Source organism: Centroberyx affinis, unplaced genomic scaffold (assembly GCF_046629955.1).
Source record: "Centroberyx affinis isolate AG114_WGS23_722 - 3 ecotype Tasmania unplaced genomic scaffold, CSIRO-AGI_Caff_v1 ptg005778l_1, whole genome shotgun sequence".
In the NCBI taxonomy this organism is placed as follows: domain Eukaryota; kingdom Metazoa; phylum Chordata; class Actinopteri; order Beryciformes; family Berycidae; genus Centroberyx; species Centroberyx affinis.
The window spans coordinates 20,579-41,638 of NW_027282929.1; the positions used below are offsets into that span (position 1 = coordinate 20,579).

General features: G+C 39.0%; 2 protein-coding genes across 2 annotated transcripts in view; one reads left to right on the forward strand and one right to left on the reverse strand.

Moving 5' to 3' along the window:
• Nucleotides 1–6,313: 6,313 nt before the first annotated feature.
• On the reverse strand, nucleotides 6,314–10,291 carry med11 (mediator complex subunit 11). The gene is made up of 3 exons (XM_071547288.1): nucleotides 10,082–10,291; nucleotides 7,301–7,431; nucleotides 6,314–6,475 (listed from the first exon to the last, which is right to left on the reverse strand). Exons 1-3 carry the CDS (start codon nucleotides 10,149–10,151, stop codon nucleotides 6,332–6,334), a joined length of 345 nt encoding a protein of 114 aa, XP_071403389.1. The 5' UTR covers nucleotides 10,152–10,291; the 3' UTR covers nucleotides 6,314–6,331.
• Nucleotides 10,292–10,385: 94 nt separating this feature from the next.
• The window catches only part of pelp1 (proline, glutamate and leucine rich protein 1), a 30,933-nt gene continuing 20,258 nt past the window's right edge, over nucleotides 10,386–21,060 (forward strand). The window contains exons 1-11 of the mRNA XM_071547287.1: nucleotides 10,386–10,530; nucleotides 10,718–10,782; nucleotides 11,748–11,853; nucleotides 12,966–13,115; nucleotides 14,047–14,118; nucleotides 14,943–15,002; nucleotides 15,444–15,600; nucleotides 16,331–16,463; nucleotides 17,695–17,782; nucleotides 19,542–19,630; nucleotides 20,480–20,593. Of these exons, the coding sequence (XP_071403388.1) occupies nucleotides 10,387–10,530; nucleotides 10,718–10,782; nucleotides 11,748–11,853; nucleotides 12,966–13,115; nucleotides 14,047–14,118; nucleotides 14,943–15,002; nucleotides 15,444–15,600; nucleotides 16,331–16,463; nucleotides 17,695–17,782; nucleotides 19,542–19,630; nucleotides 20,480–20,593 (1,178 nt within the window). The 5' untranslated portion in view covers nucleotide 10,386. The remainder of the gene's footprint in view (nucleotides 10,531–10,717; nucleotides 10,783–11,747; nucleotides 11,854–12,965; nucleotides 13,116–14,046; nucleotides 14,119–14,942; nucleotides 15,003–15,443; nucleotides 15,601–16,330; nucleotides 16,464–17,694; nucleotides 17,783–19,541; nucleotides 19,631–20,479; nucleotides 20,594–21,060) is intronic.

Below are 21,060 nucleotides of genomic sequence, written 5' to 3' on the forward strand. Positions count from 1 at the left end.
CCTTATTGTAAGTGTCACCTATTCACTAACAAATGCATCTTGTTTGTGCTACAATAGTTTGGGGGACTTGGTGTTGCCAACTGTGAGTGAATTGTGAGCAAACAAATAACTTATGTGGCCAAAATAATGAGATTTACATCTAATTTCCATTTGCATGGCCATGATGGGCTTTATGTTTTTGATGATTGTGTTAAGCAGCTTTCCACTCGTTGTGCACGGTTAGTGAACGGCATGACATTCAGATTCGGTCATTTTGATGATAGTGCACTCTTCCCTGCACAAGCCTTTAGTGAATCTGGGCCGGAGTGCTGTACTCTCAGGAGTGTGTGCAAAGCCTCCACACAAAGGGTTAGTTAGGGAAGCAGGGGAATGCAGAGAAAATGCTTTAGAGCAGTGGTTCTCAACGTGGGGCCCGGGGACCACCAGGGGTCCTTGAGGGCGTTCCGGGGGGTCCCCAGCAAATTGATGAATTGTTAAACTTCACCATTATTTCATTTAACACAATTAGAGAATGTAGAAGAATGACTGTTTTGATCATAGTTTCTCTGTTATCTCTCTACCTACAATACAGATAGTCATGGAATTCTGGAAAAAATCATATCTAACAATAAAAATATTCTCAGATTTGGGTCTGAGAGACAAAATCTCATCTAATGGGGGTCCGTGGCTCTAATGTGGACTAAATTAGGGTCCTTGATATGAAAAAGGTTGAGAATCACTGCTCTAGAGGCAGTTAATCTCCGATGTCGACCCTTAATATTTTGAGTTTTGCCAGATATATAATTGCCTATTTTCGTACCGTGGTCATATTTCTGGTGTAATGTGGTCCATGATGATTGTCGATGATGCAGAATGAATATAGATTTATACGTTAAAACTTCTTTGTACGTTACTGTAAAAGGGCCAGATAGAGCAGGTCATTGCTTCTAGCAGGAATTGTGTGAATTTAGCAGGACTTTAAGCTATGTGAGTTTATAGCTGCTGTCTGAGTTACTGCAGGTTTTAATGCTGATCCTGAATCAGCATTATATGTGCTACTGGCTCTGATTCAGGATTTCTAATTATGGCAGGAGTTTCTTCAAAAGCTATAGATATAAAATATAAAAGTGGCATTTTTTTTTTGTATCGGTCACAGGTCAGCTGTCTTCAGGTATCAGTAGGGCAGGTGAGAGCAATGACAGAGGACCTTAATAAATTTACTGCTTCCTGTCCATCTGTCTTTAACCTCTTGATAATGTAAACATAAAAATACATTTCTATATTTGGAGCAGAACAAGCTAACAGAGTGAGAGGTAGCGGGGTTAAATGAATAAATAGAAATTATTTTATTTTTGTTGTCATATTCAATAGAAATATACTTAATTAATTACCATTATATTTCCTATGTGATTTCTTCATCTTGTTGTAATTTGTATGGAATGTGGGACAAGAGGGTGAATTAACAGTGACAAAATTCCTTGCTGTAAATATCCATATGTGTGTATGTCTGTAAAGCAGCCAATAGTAGCTTGCATCTGGCTTTGTCCATCCAATGGGAACTCTTGTTTTTCCTTGGTGGACCTATACAAAGTGCACTAACTATGGTGCAGTTTGTAGTTATTACTTTTATTCCAGGTCAGAAACAATCCAGTCCAACTTTATAGATAGATTTAAGCAAAATGGATGACATTGTACTCACCATGCCCGTCCTTGTTAGTGTAGATCTACTAGCCATAAGTCTTGCCTAGGGTTTGACCGATATAGGTTTTTGCCAGTACCAATATTCCTGGTTTGAAGCTGCCAATAGCTGATATTTTGTGTCAATATTCAGTATCTTCAAATCATTTTTTTTTAATCTATTCACGTCTTTTGGAAGGAGCTTCCATTCAAACTAGCTAACAGGAGGGTGTTACTAATACTTATGGAAGCCCATTTCCACCAGTGTGATGAAAAAAAAAAAGATCCTGTAAGTCATTATAATGAGAAACTTTATCAAAATAATGAGTTAGTATCTCAATATAATTAGTATCTCAAAAATACTAACTCATTATTCTGAGAAAGTTTCTCATTATTTTGAGATACTAACTCTTTGTTTTGAGATACAAAGTCATTATTTTGAGATACTAAGTCAAAATATTGAGAAAGTTTCTCATTATTTTGAGATAGTAAGTCATTATTTTGAGAAAGTTTCTCATTATTTTGAGATAGAAAGTCATTATTTTGAGAAAGTTTCTCATTATTTTGAGATAGTAAGTCATTATTTTGAGAAAGTTTCTCATTATTTTGAGATAGTAAGTCATTATTTTGAGAAAGTTTCTCATTATTTTGAGATAGAAAGTCATTATTTTGAGATACTAAGTCATTATTTTGAGAAAGTTTCTCATATTGACTTACAGGACTGTTTCTTTCATCACACTGGCAGAAATGGGCTTCCATAAATACTAATCTCTTCTCATAACTTTTGAGAATATTTTGAGATCTTGTGGCTAAATGGTCAGTAAACACACCTTTTTATTGCTAGTTTTGTTCGAAGATAGGAATGTATTTCTTAGACATGTCACCTGATTTGAGTCATGTTGCCTAAAGTCCTGACTGTCTTCTGTCTGTAATCACGCTCCTCATGTGAACGGATGCATCGCATGGCGGTCTTACAATGCACTGGCAACAACATGGAGATCATCATGTGTTTTTTTTTGTGATAGAACCTTTTAAACCTCAGACATCTGTATGGACCATGTCAATGTGATTTAGCCTGATTGTGCTTTGTCAGCTTGTCTCCCAAATCCACATCTGTGTAGTCGTGTTGCTACAGAACAGAGGAATGGACAGAGACAGTCTAGTGGTTTCACTGATGTCCTGCAGAAACCTTGTGTCTCCGAAAAAATCAATCCGTGATAGTAGGTTCCATGCTAACACTTTAGCATACACTATGTTGAGTGATAATAGGCTAGTAGGCCACTAGCATTATCTCAAAAGTGAGAATATGAGAACTTGAAGTGGTTCTAAAGTTAAATCGTAAGTAACTTAGATGATATGCGGCTAAGTCTGTGAGTTTTGTGTAGGAGATTGGTCACATTTACATGAAATATGTCCTCAGGGTTCCCACACCTTCTTAACCATCAAATTCAAGGACTTTTCAAGGACTTTCCAGGCCCAATTCCCTCAAATTGAAGGACCCAACACGGCATAGTTTGAGACAGGGATCGAGGTTAATTACTGTTACAACACTGAGAATTTTTATAATGAGAACTAGCAGGCTTTACAGAAGCTCACAGACAACAAATTAAAAAGAGAGAGAGGCTTGAATGTGTGAACACTGATGGCAGACTCTGTGCTCTCTTACCTTCTCTAACACAAATATATAAATTCAAGCACTTTCAATGACCCATGTCTATTTATGTCTATTTTCAAAAAACTTTCAAGGCCTTGATTTTTTTTTTCTCAAATTCACAAACTTTGAAGGATTTCCAGGACCTTGTGGGGACCTTGTGAACTGTTCTGAACTAGCAGGGACGACTTTCCCCGTTTCCACAGGAAGTGAAAGTGTGATGAAAGTGTTAGCATGGAGCCTACTATCACTTTACATTGTGTTTGCTAAAGTGTTAGCATGGAGCACCAGAGCCGATCTCCTGGGGACACACTGATAGAACAGATAACCAGACCAAGGGAACAGTCCACCACAAACTCACTGGATTCCTTTAACAATGTGTTTGAACTGGGTCGTCTTGGTCCCAGAGTCACGAGCCATGTGAGCTCAGCTGCCAGCAGATACGGGGCAAATAATTATTTGAAATACTTTTCAGTTTGTCTTAGTCCAGTGGTTCTCAACGTGGGGTCCGGGGACCACCAGCGGTCCTTGAGGGGGTTCCAGCGGGTCCCCAGCAAATTGATGAATTGTTAAACTTCAGCATTATTTCATTTACAAGAAGTTAACACAATTAGAGAATGTGGAAGAATGACTGTTTTGATCATAGTTTCTCTGTTATCTCTCTACCTACAATACAGACAGTCATGGGATTCTGGACAAAATGATATATAACAATAAATATATTCTCAGATTTGGGTCCGAGAGACAAAATCTCATCAAATGGGAGTTTGTGGCCCTAATGTGGACTAAATCACTGGCTTAGTCAACCTGAAGTGCCAGGTGGGTGGAGTTTGCCTTCTAGTATAATTCTGTTTTTGATTTGGCAAGTTATCTTAACTTTCAGACATTATCTGATTGGATGAATTTGGCCTGGTGCTAAATATCAATACCTGTGACAAACTCCATCCATCTGGTCCTTTAAGCGGGGAAAAATGAATGTTGCAAAACAAGAAAAAAAATATTTGCCTCTATTTGACCCAGGTCTGGCTGCTGGTTATGGTTTCAGCAGGACACCATGTCTGTCCTGTTAGCTTCTCTGCCAAACAGACGTGTGTGTGTGTGTGTGTGTGTGTGTTAGTGTGTGTGCTGTCAGGCTGTAGAGTGTAACACACACACACACTAGTGCATAGACACACAATGCTTTTAGATTCTTTATATTAAGGATTTTTTTTTTTTTTTTTTGGTTTTGTAAATCAAAACTGGTGGTTCTCCCATCTGTCTGTCCAATGAAAAAAAAAAAAAAAGAATCTGAAAAACTATTTGTTCCCTTTGTTTTTGTATCCATGACGACGCACGCAATCATGTCAGTTTATAGATTATGTATCAGGTCAGATTTTTTTTTAATCCAAGGACAATTTTAAGATACTACAGCTATTATCATCAAAATTGAGATTGATAGAAGAATACTTAAAATACTACCTGGTTTATTAAATAATTCACAATTACAGTAAGATAAAGTATATTGTTATTAAGAAAACCAAGATACTGTATAAGCAATATGTTATTTTAGTCAAGAAAATGGAATAAAAATGACAAGATAAAAAGTGTAAAAATGATTAAAATGTGAAAAACATTTGAGAAAATGTTGCTTCTTTATTTTGTACTGCATTTTAGAAATTATAAAAAAAAATAAGAAAAACAGTTAACCTACATAGTTGTCAAATGTCTCCTTCTTTGTCTGTCTGAGAATATTAATACACAACTTTACTAATACACACCTGCCAAGTGAAGAACGACATGAGGTCATGAAGTGATGCAAAAAAATAACAAATATATTTTACAATGTTATGAAAAAGCTCTTGTCCAAAGATGCGTGTGTGTGTGTGTGTGTGTGTGTGTGTGTGTGTGTGTGTGTGCTGGACAGAACAATATCACCAAGAATCTGATAATACGTATATCATCAGAAATATAATGTAATGTTCAGTTAGGGCTGGGCGATATGGTTGAAATCAATATCACGATAATCATAAGGATTTTTCTCGATATCAATATGTATCACGATATGGTTCATGTATGCAAAATCACGTTAAATAATCAAATTAATGTTCATCTCATTGAACCAAATGGTAATGTTAGGTGTGATGTCAAACAAAACAGAAATTTTCAAATAATATTCCTAACATACCTCATTTTATCAGAGTTTTTAAGTAAAATTTGCTTGTCATCATCAGTTTAGACAGCAGAAATGTGTGTCATGATATTAAAATATCTTCATATCATCACGATATGATTCCACTGAAAGACGATAAACGATCATACTGAATTATCACCCAGCCCTATGTTCAGTAGGATCCAGGAGTTATTTTGTAATGAGGTTTTGGTGAACCTGCTTTCCATCAACCTGCCTCGTTAGTGATTTCCTACATTTCCCAGAATCCCCTTCCTTGTGCCTTTCAATCAAAGATGGGCATATCTGCATATAAATACAGCTAGTCTGTGAACACTGGGGCGTGTCGGGGCGTCCTGGTGACTCAGTCATCATCAACGTGGGGTCCGGGGACCACCGGGGGTCCTTGACGGGGTTCCAGGGGGTCCCCAGAAAATTGATGAATTGTTAAACTTCATTATTTAATTTACAAGAAGTGAACACAATTAGAGAATGTAGAAGAATGACTGTTCTGATCATAGTTTCTCTGTTATCTCTCTACCTACAATACAGATAGTCATGGGATTCTGGACAAAATCATATCTAACAATAAATATGTTCTCAGATTTGGGTTTGAGAGACAAAATCTCATCAAATGGGGGTCCGTGGCTTTAATGTGGACTAAATTAGGGGTCCTTGATATGAAAAAGGTTGAGAATCACTGGTCTAAGGCGCACACCATGTGAACACAATGTCCCTGGTTCAGATCCAGCCCAGGACCTTCCTCCCCCTCTCTGTCTCCCTTTACTTTGATCTGCCTAATAAAGACAAAAAGGCAAAAAAAACAAAACAAAACATTGTCTATGATCACAGCCCCTTACCCCCCCCCCCCTTCTCTCTTATGTCTGTTGGTCCAGCATGATTTCACAGGTCCGTCCCAGCTCTCCCAGTTTGACCTTGGCGTACTCGGCTCTGTTCAGGGCCATCTGACAGTCCTTCCTGGCTGAGTATGTGGAGCCTTCATGAGGCTGACCGGTCGCCACCTGGGGAGAGAAAAAAGAAAGTTACCAGGCTACTCTGATCGTCACTAGCTTTGGTTTTCATCCAATTATGTGAACTACAATACATCAAATGAGGAAAATATGAATGGAAACAGAAACTAGAAATAACTAGTTTTTATTCGGTCGTTTGCCTCCGCCAATAAACTTTGTTTTATCATTGCAAGGACAGTCTTTATTTATTGAACATATATAATAGGGCTGAACGATTTTGAAAAAATATCTAATTGCGATTATTTTGACTGATATTGCAATTGCGATATGATTTGCGATATTAGAGGGAATGATCATTTTTACATCATTATTCTCATTTTCATTGAAAAATGTATTAAAATGATTATGGTGTGATTTTTGCGGGGATCTGTACCAAACAAAGATGTTTTCTTAAGTCTGTAGAATATGATGTGTAGGCCAGGACATCTCTGCAGCACCACAATATTTACTTTAAAATGCTATTTTGACACATTTCACCTTTAACAAATATTGCTGCTCCTGCGATTTGAAAATTGCAGTAGGCCATATTGAGATTTTGATAAAATTTCGATTAATTGTTCAGCCCTACCTCATATTCATCATGTCACACTGGACCAGATACCATTTTTTGTCAGACCCATATATCAGTCTAACCCGAATATTAACTATCATAAATGAGGTTAAATGTGAAATGTGAAATACAAATATCAGGACTGCTTGCACTTTGTATGTTTCACTCGGTATAAATGCCAAACGGTGATGATGCGTGTGTTTCCTGTGTAGCGTGTGTGTGTGTGTGTGTGTGTGTGTGTGTGTGTGTGTGTGGTGGCCTCTGACCTGTGTGAGGTAGCGGATCTGGCCGCTCAGCTCGTTCTCCACTCTGCTGACGGAGCTCTGGAACTGGACCAGCTGTCTGTCCAGGAAGCTGGCGTTGTGCTTGTCTTTGGAAAGCTCCAGGACAATATTACCTGGAGGAGAGGAGAGGGGACGGGACGGGACGGGACGGGACGGGACGGGACGGGACGGGACAGTGTGTCCAAATTCAATATATTGGTGACAACAGGTATCATGGGGCAGAAACAATGAATGGTGATATCAGCTCTGTTTTATTCTGCTGTAGTAATCACTAATGAGACAATTTCACAAGCTCTCCACCCAAATGATATTATTTGCACTTTGTAAAGACATTTTTTAATTTCTCTTTACATTCTAGCAAGACAATGCCATAGTTTGAAAGATATGTGACTCAAAATGAAACATAATTCTGCACAGTCAAACTTTTTACTACAGCTAGGGCTGGGCAATATATGGATATTATATCGATATCGTGATATGAGACTAGATATCGTCTTAGATTTTGGATATGGTAATATGGTGATATGGCATAAGTGTCTTTTCCTGGTTTTAAAGGCTGCATTACAGTAAAGTGATGTCATTTTCTGAACTTACCAGACTGTTCTAGCTGTTCTATTATTTGCCTTTACCCACTTAGTCATTATATCCACATTACTGATGATTATTTATCAAAAATCTCATTGTGTAAATATTTTGTGAAAGCACCAATAGTCATCCCTACAATATTGCCGCAATATCAATATCGAGGTATTTGGTCAAAAATATTGTGATGTTTTATCAGAATCAATCACAGACTGGACACTTCTATAGCAATATTTCAGGGTATTTTTTAGTCAAGGATACATGAAAAGAGTAATAAAACAAAACCTAAATGCTTTTACCCATTTATACATTTTGAGTAACTTACAGCCCCCATGTGTGCCGTTTTCTGTTAAAATATCGCAATATAGCAATGTAACGTGAACTTATTCATCGACAAGTACAAACTTCATAAAATGTGACTCGGTAATTTTCCGGAATCTTTGAAGTAGGGCTGTGCAAAAAAAATCGATACAGCTGAGTATTGCAATATTTTTTTTCCATGATACTGTATCGGTTTCCCAGCCCCTCGTATCGATACATTTAAAAAAAATTATTCATGTTTTAAACAGATTTAAAATGTCCTTAAATTTCCCTCAAATCCCTTTGAATTAAATAGTTTTGACTCAATCTGTCTGCTGAGTCATCAATATAATGTGATGAACATATTAGACTACCAGGTGGTACACAGCAAGTTGTATTTTCAGCTCTATTTTTTACATTTTCAGTAAATTATGTAGAGTTACTTTGAATACATGTAACCTACCAAGCAGCACTTTGTATCAATAAAATGAAACCTCTCACAATTAGTGCACACACTGCTCACTACCGTGTATTTAGCTGGAGAAGAAGACTAAAAGTTGACGTTGTGTATTGAGTGCAGTCTGTGGATCCTAACGATTCAGAAAAGATACTAAGTCATGTTCTACCAGGTTTGTATGTTTGTCTATGAGCAAGGCAGCTTTACATTTTATTTATTTTTTTTTGAATGCTGTGAATTTCACCGCGGTAAAGACAGCATGATATTTGATATTCGTTTGACATTCAAATTCAAACAGAGGATTTCACAAGTCCAACCTGGGCTAAGCTGTCAGTGAGAGCCTAAAGATTGTTTTAAACCCTTTACCAGATTTGTGAATCTTTTTTTTATCTATGTGTGAAAACAGAGTAAAGGCTGATTTCACTGTTTTTTCTCAACACACAGAAGAAAATATATGGTCTAGATCAATGGTTCTCAACCTTTTTTTTATATCGAGGACCCTAATTTAGTCCACATTAGAGCCACTGACCCCCATTTGATGAGATTTTCTCTCTCACACTCAAATCTGAGACTTCCATGACTGTCTGTATTGTAGGTAGAGAGATAACAAAGAAACTATGATCAAAACAGTCATTCTTCTACATTCTCTAATTGTAACTTAAATGAAATAATGGTGAAGTTTAACAATTCATCAGTTTGCTGGGGACCCCCTGGAACCCCCTCAAGGACCCCTGGTGGTCCCCGGACCCCACGTTGAGAAACACTGGTCTAGATAGATCAAAAACGACTGTAAATTAGACTGGTCCAACCTGGGCTAAATTGTAAATGAGTCCCTAAAGATCATTTAAGACCCTTTTTGTTTTCCAGATTTGTGAATTTCTCCCCGGACAAGAGAGAAGGGCGTGAAACTACATACAGCCATGCACAACTGCACATTAATATCAAGTACAACTACAGCAAGTACTAAAGAGATAGCTATGAAAACCTCTGTTTGAATTTGAGTGTCAAACGAATTTAGTCCAGGTTGGACCAGTCTAGATGCAGTCGTTTTTGATCTAGACCATATATTTTCTTCTGTGTTGAGAAGAAACTGTGAAATCAGCCTTTACTCTGTTTTCACAAATAGATAAAAAAAGTTTCACAAATCTGATAAACGGTCTTAAACAATCTTTAAGCTCTCACTGACAATTTAGCCCAGGTTGGACCAGTCTAAATACAGTAGTTTTTGATCTAGCCCATATGTTTTATTGTGTGTATATAGAGGGGGGAAAAACAGTGAAATCAGCCTTTACTCTGTTTTCACAAATAGATAAAAAAAGATTCACAAATCTGGTAAAGGGTTTAAAACAATCTTTAGGCTCTCACTGACAGTTAATCCCAGGTTGAATCAGTTAATCGATATGTTCAAGTGATCAAAACCTCACCGGCACACTGGAGCGTCGTCGCTATCTCCTTCTCCACCTCCTCCAGGGCTCGGAGTCGCTCGTTAGCCATCGGTACTCGGCTAACGGCTCTATTAGCTTTACCGTTAGTAGCTGCTACACACACTTCCCTGCTTTAAAACGCTATTCATCAACACAGAGTAAAGTTTAGGGGACTAAATGCTTGCTTCGGGTAGGTCAGCGCTCCTCTACACCAACAGGAAACCGGAGGAACATCAACAAAGAGCTCACAAATACGCCGTCATCCCGTCGCGCCGTGATGACGTACGGCGTGGCGGACAGGCAAGATGGCGACGTCGGCTTGGCTGCACCACGGCCCCTCCAACATGCGACTAACAGAGGGTTTGGTGTCCGTCCTGAAAGAGCAGCGTCCGGAGCATTTACCGGCTCTGTTGGCGAACTACCGGGAACATGGCGTGTTCCCGACGCAGGTAGAGCCGGTTAACCGGGGGGGGGGAGAGACCAGTTAGCTTTACGGTCTCTCTGGGTGGCTTTGTTGTTCTCTGTGCTGACATGTGGAGGAGCAGCAGGAGGTCTGGGGGCAGGAGCTGAGATGTCGCTAACGTTATATATTTGTTGTCATCTATTTCATTACCGTGTTTCTTTATCAATCCGCAGGGCGCGAGCGCCGTCGGGGGTCTCGTGGGTTTCAGCAATGCCAAACTGGGCTCGAGCAAGACAAAGTGAGAAAATTCACGTTTAATATTTTATTATCTTCATATAATTCTTTTACTCTTAACATTATGTACTGTATGTTAATAATGTGTAACATGATGTATTTTATGTTATTCATGTTATCCTCACTGTCATTAACCTTTCCGTATGAGAACAGGTGATGATGACGTTTTATATCCGTATGGATGGAGAGAACATCACGCCAAATACTATTCAAAACTAAGACCGTTTAATGTGGCCTTGCTTATCAAATGTACATATTAGGGCTGGGCGATATGGTTGAAATCAATATCATGATAATCATAAGGATTTTTCTTTATATCAATATATATCACGATATGGTTCATGTATGCAAAATCACGTTAAATAATCAAATTAATGTTCATCTCATTGAACCGAATGGTGATGTTAGGTGTGATGTCAAACAAAACAGAAATATTCAAATAATATTCCTACCATACCTCATTTTATGAGAGTTTTTAAGTAAAATTTGCTTGTCATCATCAATTCAGACAGCAGAAATGTGTGTCAGGATATTAAAATATCTTCATATCATCATGATATTATTCCACTGAAAGACGATAAACGATAATGAATGAATTGAATTATCGCCCAGCCCTAGTACATACTTCATAAAATATGGACCGTTTCTTCAATTGGGCATACAGCCAATAGATACACCAAGGAACACTTATTTCAAGTTTAAATGTTATTATACTCTGTGTATGACAAATGAGTTTCATGTCAGACATTTGAATGGAGTTCGGTGTGACATTCTCTTCATACTAGAGAGAGCGGAACACACCGGAGCCAGGTGTTGTGCAGAGAGGAGTGTGTATCCATATCTCTCTCCCTCCCTGTGTGTGTGTGTGTGTGTGTGTGTGTGTGTGTGTGTGTGTGTGTGTGTGTGTGTGTGTGTGTGTGTGTGTGTGTGTGTGTGTGTGTGTGTGTGTGTGTGTGTGTGTGTGTGTAGGTTCGAAGGTCTCTGCCTGCTCTCCATGCTTGTTAAGGACAGCTCCAGTGATCTGTTCCAGCAGCACTGCCTCTCCTGGCTGCGCTCACTGCAGCAGGTCATACAGGTGAGAGGCACAGGAACACTCTCTCTTGTTTGCAGAGGTGGAAAGTAACTAAGTACATTTACTCAAGTACTGTACTTACGTACAATTTTGAGATACTTGTACTTTACTTGAGTATTTCCATTTGATGCTACTTTATACTTCCACTCCACTACATTTCAGAGGGAAATATTGTACTTTCTACTCCACTACATTTATTTGACAGCTTTAGTTACTTTTCAGATGGAGATTTGACACAATGGATAATATAACAAGCTTTTAAAATACAACACATTGTTAAAGATGAAACCAGTGGTTTCCAACCTTTTTGGCTTTTGACGTCTTACAAAAAGCAGTGTGTAGTCGGGTCACATTTCAGATGTCTATGAGTTGTTAACAGCTCCACCAAATAGTGATTTTTCCCTCTAAACCTCACATGGTTTCATTTCAATAAATGTTCAAATGATCCAATATTTCAGCAAAAATCAAAGATTAGAGAAAAAGTCCAAAAACTGAAAACAGATTTGTGTATCAGAACTTTGTTTTTTCTTCTTTCCTCTCCCATTAATCATCTCACGACCCCTCAGATTTATCCGGTGACCCTTTGGAGGGGCCCGACCCCTAGGTTGGGAACCACTGGACTAAACTAGCTAACTGTATATAAAGTAGTTCAAACTAGCTCCACCTCCAGCAGCTACAACAGTAACATGCTGCTGCTTACACACTGATGCTTCAGTATTAATAATCTAATGATGTCATATATAATAAAATATCAGTCAGAGGGACCAAACCACTACTTTTACTTTAATACTTTAACTACATTTTGCTGCTAATACTTATGTACTTTTACTGAAGTAGGATTTTTCATGCAGGACTTTTACTTGTAATGGAGTATTTTTACATTGCTGTATTGGTACTTTTACTTAAGTAAAGGATCAGAGTACTTCTTCCACCACTGCTTGTTTGTGATGTGCCCCCCCCCCCCCCCCCCCCCCCCCCCCCCCCAAATCTCCTTTCTAAACTCCGCCTCTTATCTCATCCTCTGTCCTTTTCCGATTGCTCCTCCCAATCCCTCTGCTCTCCTCTCCTCTCTCCTCTCTTCTCTTCTCTCTGTCCATCTCTGTCCTGTCCTCCAGTCCCAGGCTCCAGTCCAGACCATCCAGCTGGCGGTGAGCGTCCTGCAGGACTTGCTGCAGTACTCGGCCCAGCTAGCCGAGCTGGCCCGGGACGTCGGCCTCAACTCCATCCTGGGCATCCTCACCTCTCTGCTGGGCCTCAAGACCGAGGTGAGGGACTAACTATGGACATGGGAAAGGTGGAGGGTTCATAATGAAGGCTGCCATAAGGTGCCTGCAGATGGAGTGGCAGATATTGGAAGATAGGATGGTAGGCGGGTCATGTTCACAGGGAGAGGAAGTTGCCATGGCAACGTAACAAACAAACGTACAAATATACATGCTGGAAAACACAGAAAAGCATGCAGGTCCCACAGAAAATGTTCTTGACATATAGGGCTGGGCGATATGGTTCAAATCAATATCATGATAATCATAAGGATTTTTCTCGATATCAATATATATCACGATATGGTTCATGTATGCAAAATCACGTTAAATAATCAAATTAATGTTCATCTCATTGAACCGGATGGTGATGTTAGGTGTGATGTCAAACAAAACTGAAATATTCAAATAATATTCCTGCCATACCTCATTTTATCAGAGTTTTTAAGTAAAATTTGCTCGTCATCATCAATTCAGACAGCAGAAATGTGTGTCAGGATATCAAAACATCTTCATATCATCATGATATGATTCCACTGAAAGACGATAAACCATAATATTGAATTATCGCCCAGCCCTATTTGGACAGAAATAAAGACTAAAATGGAAATTAGTCTGCACACTTTGTACTGCTCATCTGTGTTATTTTATTACCAAGACATTTCATTTCAGACTCTTTTCATTAGAACTTTTCTGAAGATCATGACGATCATTTGGTGTTTGAAGAGCAGGAAATATACCAACATGTTATATTATATAATATAAACACCATTAGAGTGAATGAAATATTATGCATATTTACCATGGTTTCATTGAAAGCATTTGTATTGGATTCAATGGAGGGTTTTTGTGTCATATGACCCCCCCCCCCCCCCCCCCCCCCTAGTAACCCTGACACTGCTATTTTCTTCTTGTTTTCTGCCTGTGATCCCAGTGTGAGCTGGCAGCCATGGAGGGGATGACTGCCTGTATGACCTACTACCCCAGAGCCTGTGGATCCCTCAAGGTAAGAGAGACAGACAGAGAGACAGACAGAGAGACAGAGAGAGAGACAGAGAGACAGACAGACAGAGAGACAGACAGAGAGACCGACAGACAGAGAGACAGACAGACAGACAGAGAGACCGACAGACAGAGAGACAGACAGACAGAGATATATATTTATAGAGAGAGAGACGGAGAGGCATAAAGAGAGATGACTATATTTTGAGAGAGAGTTAAGTCCACATTAGAACCATGGACCCCCATTTGATGAGATTTTGTCTCTCTGACCCAAATCTGAGAATATTTTTATTGTCCAGATATGATTTTGTCCAGAATTCCATGTCTATCTGTATTGCAGGTAGAGAGATAACAGAGAAACTATGATCAAAACAGTCTTTTCCTCTACATTCTCTAATTGTGTTAACTTCTTCTAAATTAAATAATGCTGAAGTTTAACAATTCATCAATTTCCTGGGGACCCCCTGGAACCCCCTCAGGACCCCTGGTGGTCCCCGGACCCCACGTTGAGAACCACCGCTGTAAAGTACTTTGGTTTAAAAACGTCCATCAAACGGCTTGGCATGTTATGTTTTCGTTATTTTTGTGATGAAATTTTGGTCACAAATTGAAAGAAGGTAAGATGAGATAGTTTCTCTGTTATCTCTCTACCTGCAATACAGACAGTCATGGAATTCTGGACAAAATCATATCTGACTGTAAAAATATTCTCAGATTTGGGTCAGAGAGACAAAATCTCATCAAGTGGGGGTCCGTGGCCTTAATGTGGACTAGATTAGGGTCCTTGATATGAAAAAGGTTGAGAATCACTGATGTCTTCCCTTACAGGACAAACTGGGAGCCTACTTCCTCTCCAAAATGGACAGTTCCAACAAGAAAACACAAGAGGTTTGTGATTATCAGTGTTTAGATAACAAATTCCTGAGGCTTGTTTTATTATATTTTCCTTATAAACATATCTCTCTCTCTCTCTCTCTCTCTCTCCCTCTCCCTCTCCCTCTCCCTCTCTCTCTCTCTCTCTCTCTCTCTCTCTCCCTCTCCCTCTCCTCTCTCCCTCTCCCTCTCTCTCTCTCTCTCTCCTCTCTCTCTCTCTCTCTCTCTCTCTCTCTCTTCTCTCTCTTCTCTCTCTCTCTCTCTCTCTCCCTCTCTCTCTCTCTCTCTCTCTCTCCCCCCCCCTCTCTCTCTCTCTCTCTCTCTCTCTCTCTCTCTCTCTCTCTCTCTCTGGCTCTCTCTCTCTCTCTCTCTCTCTCTCTCTCTCTCTCTCTCTCTCTCTCTCTCTCTCTCTCTCTTCTCTCTCTCTCTCTCTCTCTCTCTCTCCCTCTCTCTCAGATGGCCTGTCAGTGTTACGGTCGCCTGCCCTGTCTCGGTGGAGTGTTGGAGAGAGCGGTGGGTGCCGGCAGAGCGGAGGGCTGGGCCAATCAGATTCACTGCTTGCTGGCCTCAGCCAATGGCCTGCTGGCTCAGATGTACCAGGGTTCAGAATCAGGTACAGTTCGGTACCAGTGAGGGTTTTCATTTCGGATATTATGCAGGTTTTTACTGTAATGTTTTTGTCTTGTCTGTCTTATCGAAGACGCTTACGGCTATATATGTTCCTAGTTTTTGCCAGTTGGGTGAAAATGTCATCACTCACTTCACTGTAGAGCAGTGGTTCTCAACGTGGGGTCCGGGGACCACCAGGGGTCCTTGAGGGAGTTCCAGGGGGGTCCCCAGCAAACTGATGAATTGTTAAACTTCAGCATTATTTCATTTAGAAGAAGTTAGAGAATGTGGAAGAATGACTGTTTTGATCATAGTTTCTCTGTTATCTCTCTACCTACAATACAGATAGTCATGGGATTCTGGACAAAATCATATCTGAGAATAAAAATATTCTCAGATTTGGGTCCGAGAGACAAAATCTCATCAAAATGGGGGTCCGTGGCTCTAATGTGGACTAACTAAGGGGGTCCTTGATATGAAAACAGTTGAGAATCACTGCTGTAGAGCTTTACATCCATCGTCATGGCAATAAAACCAACAATGCACATTTACATATCATGCACATATATATCATAAATTAAACTCCCAATATTGCTAACCTTTACTTTGTTCAGCCACAGGAGTTCACAGAGACGCTCCATCTTCAAGTTGTTTTTTGTTGTAATAGTTTTCCTCTCTCTGTGCTGTGATGACCCAGTTTGAGTTGAAATGTGAATGAAAGTTTTCTGTGACAGATGGAACGGTGCAGTATGAAGGCCCCGGGGTGGAGCTGCCCTTCCCTCCTCTCGACCAATCGGATCCTCTCCTGCTGCTGCAGCTCCAGCACAGATACATCGCCGTCTGCCTGGCGCTCAAACACACACTCAGGTAGAACACACACACACACACACACACACACACACACACACACACACACACACACACACACACACACACATTAGATTTACAGTGAAGATCCAGGAGCTAGACACATGGAGTCTAGATGTAAAGCCCCATTTTGTTCTATGGGGCGGTAACAGTTTAGCTTATTACACCTTTAAGTCGTCTTGAATAAATATATTTACGACTTTATTTATTTTAAAATGATGGAATATGTTCCAAGGCATTTAGTGTCATCACCTGCTTTGAACATTCCACTATGGCAGTGTAATGCATTCACTTGAGGAAAAAAACTTTGCCCTGTTTTTCTGAATTAACGAGATAATTATCTCAGAAAACAGAGCAGATTTTTTTTTTTTTTTTTTTTTGGAAATGCTCTGTTTTTCTGAATTAACGAGATAATTATCTCAGAATTCAGAGAAAAGTTTTCATGGAAAAAAATAATTCTGCTCTGTTTTTCTGAGATAATTATCTTGTTAATTCGGAAAAACAGGGCAATTTTTTTTTTCCCCGGTGAATGCATTACACTTCCGTATTCCACCATTAGTGAGTATTGCAAAATAATTTGACATAAAAGAATATAAAACAGTATCAACACCAAAAATACAAGCATCCATATGCATAACTAGCTGAACATTTGAAAAGTTGAAAAGTGTTGATGCTTAAACCAGTGATTCCCAACCTTTTTCATATCAAGGACCCTAATTTAGTCCACATTGGAGCCACAGGCCCTATTTGATGAGATATTGTCTCTCAAACTCAAAAGAATATTTTTATTGTTAGATATGATTTTGCCCAGAATCCCATGACTATGTATTGTAGGTAGAGAGATAACAGAGAAACTATGATCAAAACAGTCATTCTTCTACATCGTCTAATTGTGTTAACTTCTTGTAAATTAAATAATGCTGAAGTTAAATAATTCCTAAATATGCTGGGGACCCCCTGGAACCCCGTCAGGACCCCCGGTGGTCCCCGGACCCCACGTTGAGAACCACTGGCTTAAACGGTATGAAAGCCAGTGCACTGAAGTTAGAAGTATATAAGAGTGCACAAGACTGTTCCTGCTACAGCACGCACACTAATAAACAACATGTAAGATTGTGAATCTGTTGTCATTAGAAACAGATCGATAGACGATCACTTGTTTCTCTTGTTTCTCTTGTTTCTCTTGTTTCTCTTTTTCTCTTGTTTCTCTTGTTTCTCTTTGATCCATCAGAGTGGATCCAGCCTCAGCTGTCCGCCTGCCGGTCAGACCGGTGCTCAACCTCGTGTGTCGAGCCCTCGCCGTCAGCTCCAGGAGCATAGTGAGCACACACACACACACACACACACACACACACACACACACACACACACACACTAATACATATATAAGAAATTGAGTGCTTTAAAGGCATACTGAGCAGGATTTTCCCTCTTGAAATAGCATAAACTCGTCCAAAAATGATCCGACTCAGTCATAACTCAGAGTTTGGCCCCTGCAGAGACCGTCTGCTTGGATTTTCTTATTTCTGAATGTTCCTGATGTTTCTGGGCCTCAGTGTTTTGGTTAGAGATGTCCCGATACCATTTTTTCCTTCCCGATACCGATTCCGATACCTGAATTTACGTATCGGCCGATACCGAGTACCGATCCGATACCAGTGCGTTAAAAAAATATATATATATTATTATTATTATTTTTTAACAGCTGTATACTACTAACCCTGTATGGATGTGATATGATTGCTATCATTGTTGGCTGGCCTGGCTCAGGTTAAACTCTTTGTAAAACATGAACAAATACATACAGAGAATGAATACCATGGAACTTTATTATCTAGTTTGACAGTCAGTCATAACTGAAAAAGAACATAAATAAATAAATCTAGGAATAAATAACAATTCAATTTAAAAAACTGTTAAAGTGCAGCCACAATTTAGTAAAATAAAAGACATTTACAATTTTAAATAGTACAGTAACAGTATAAATTTAGTATATAAGTATAGATTTCCGGGTAAACGGCCGTTTTATTCGGGTGAAACTACTTTAAAGTAGATTTTTTTCGGGGCTAATAAATTACGTGATATCAGATCGGTGCATAGACTCGATACCCAATACCCGATCCAGCATGTTAGTCTGTATCAGAGGCATTTCCAATACTGGTATCGGTATCAGAACAACTCTAGTTTTGGGTAGTGTGTTTTGTAAAGCGCCATACTGGCAGGAAATGCATGTGACATCATGGGAATACTATGAATCCTGGTCGGTCTTGTTCTTTGGATTTTCTGTTGATGAAGTTTGAGTTTCGGTAGGTGGCGCTCTCTTCCTTTATTCGAAAACAAACAGGAAATGTGAAAACGCATCACTTCCTGTGCGCCAGAGGATATTTTTTTTTCCCGGGAAAGAGCCACCTGACACCGGGTGTTCAGAGCAGCAAAAGGTTGAATCCCTGTTGTGTTATATCAAGTCACTAATGGAGAGGCAGGCAAGGCAGCAGCTCATTTCATACACTGAGGCAATTCAAAGTGCTTTACAGAGAGATAAAAAACACAGTAAAGGTAAAAAATGTACAATTAAAAAGTGAAAAGACTTAAAAAGGAAACTAGTGTAGAAAAAGAGGATTAGGAAAGTGAAAAGTGCATTAAAATCACATTTAAAAGAAAATAAAAAAAGATATAAATAAATAAATATTACAGTGCAGAGCAGCAAAACAGGCATTTATTTATATGAAAATGTCAATGATTATCACTTTAATTTATTTGCACAGTGAGAAAACAGATACAAAAAATACAATGAGAAAAACACAGTGAGAAGAGATTCAGATTGCTTTTGATTTGTACAGGTGAGATAAAAAAAAAAAAACCCCAAGGGGCTTTGAAACATTTAACAAGGAGGTGCGTTCACACACACACAAACACACACACACACACACATACTATGCAGAATAACTTTTAGTGATCTTAATTCAAGTATTCAATTTACACTGTGTGTCCTTCTTTCTCTGTGTGTGTGTGTGTGTGTGTGTGTCCTTCTTTCTGTGTGTGTGTGTGTGTGTGTGTGTGTGTGTGTGTGTGTGTCAGAATCTAACAGGAGATGGAAGCCTGAGGCTGCTGGTGCTGCCCTCCATACACACCAACACACTGGAGGTTCTGTCAGCTCTCATCACAGCGTGAGTACTGAGACACACACACACACACACACACACTTCTAAATATCAATTACAAACCATTTATTTATATATTTATTTATGTATTTTTCATTCTTCCCTTATTACCTATTTATTATTCATTCTTCAATATATGTATTATATATATATTTTTTTCTCCTCTCTCCCACCATTTAAAAAAAAAAAAAAAAAGACACACACACATTTTCTGAGATGATGAAAGCGATGCCAAAACATTATGTTTTAACTGCACATTACATTTACGAGAAATAATTTTTCTCTTCCTTATATATACATATTTCATATCCTGAAACATATCCAAAAAAGTAACATGTTTGTTTTCTTGATATTCACATACTCTTTCTCATTTGTTATACTGTATATTGCATATATCCTGATATTGGTATAATGTTTTTATGTATTTCATACTGCATATATTTCTTTTTTGGTACAGTGTATTTTCATATCACACAGACTTTCCTCATTTTTTTTTTTTTTCATTCATTCATTGTCATTGCAGCAGCAAATGTAACAGGATGCAGCAGGGGAAAAGACAGATGGAAGAGAATAGAAACACACAAATGGAAAATAAAATAAATAAATAACCAATAAAAACAGTGCAGCAGTAAAATAGAATGTAAAAAGTTGTGGGATTATATAAATGTATGTTCAGCAGACTGTATGGGTGGGAAGTTTGGACAGTTATTTACAGTTGTAATATACAGATGTTTCCAGCAGAAGCAGACATAAGTGCTTATTCAAATATTCATTCAAATGCAGAATATAACTGTGTTGATGTGTTAATGTGTTGATGTGTGTGTGTGTGTGTGTGTGTGTGTGTGTGTGTTGCAGTGTGCGCAGTGGCATGGTTCAGTACTCCACTGTCCTGCAGAGGCTGCTGTCCCAGACCCTCTCTGCCTGGACGCCTCCAGCTGAAGCCACTCTGGGACAGCAGAGAGCCTTCAGGTACACCAGGCCTGACCTCACTGATTTATTCACCAGGGACACTTTTCACCAACAAAGGAATAGTTAACCCAAACATGTGTGGTTTTTTTATTACCTACTAGGGCTGAACGATTTTGAAAAATTGTGATTATTTTGACTGATATAGCAATTGCGATATGATTTGTGATATTAGAGGGAATGATCATTTTTACATCATTATTCTCATTTTCATTGAAAAACGTATTAAAATGATTCTGGTGTGATTTTTGCGGGGATCTGTACCAAACAAAGATGTTTTCTTAAGTCTGTAGAATATGATGTGTAGGCCAGGACATCTCTGCAGCACCACAATATTTACTTTAAAATGATATTTTGACACATTTCACCTTTAACAAATATTGCGCCTCCTGCGATTTGAATATTGCAGGAGGCCATATTGCGATTTCGATAAAATTTCGATTAATTGTTCAGCCCTGTTACCTGCTCAC

Excerpts from the sequence above, each read along its gene's own strand:
- med11 (XM_071547288.1), bottom strand. The coding sequence starts at position 10,151 with ATGGCTAACGAGCGACTCCGAGCCCTGGAGGAGGTGGAGAAGGAGATA. Across the intron at positions 7,432-10,081 it reads GACGACGCTCCAGTGTGCCG|GTAATATTGTCCTGGAGCTT; the intron begins GTGAGGTTTTGA and ends CCTCTCCTCCAG. Across the intron at positions 6,476-7,300 it reads AGATCCGCTACCTCACACAG|GTGGCGACCGGTCAGCCTCA; the intron begins GTCAGAGGCCAC and ends TTCTCTCCCCAG.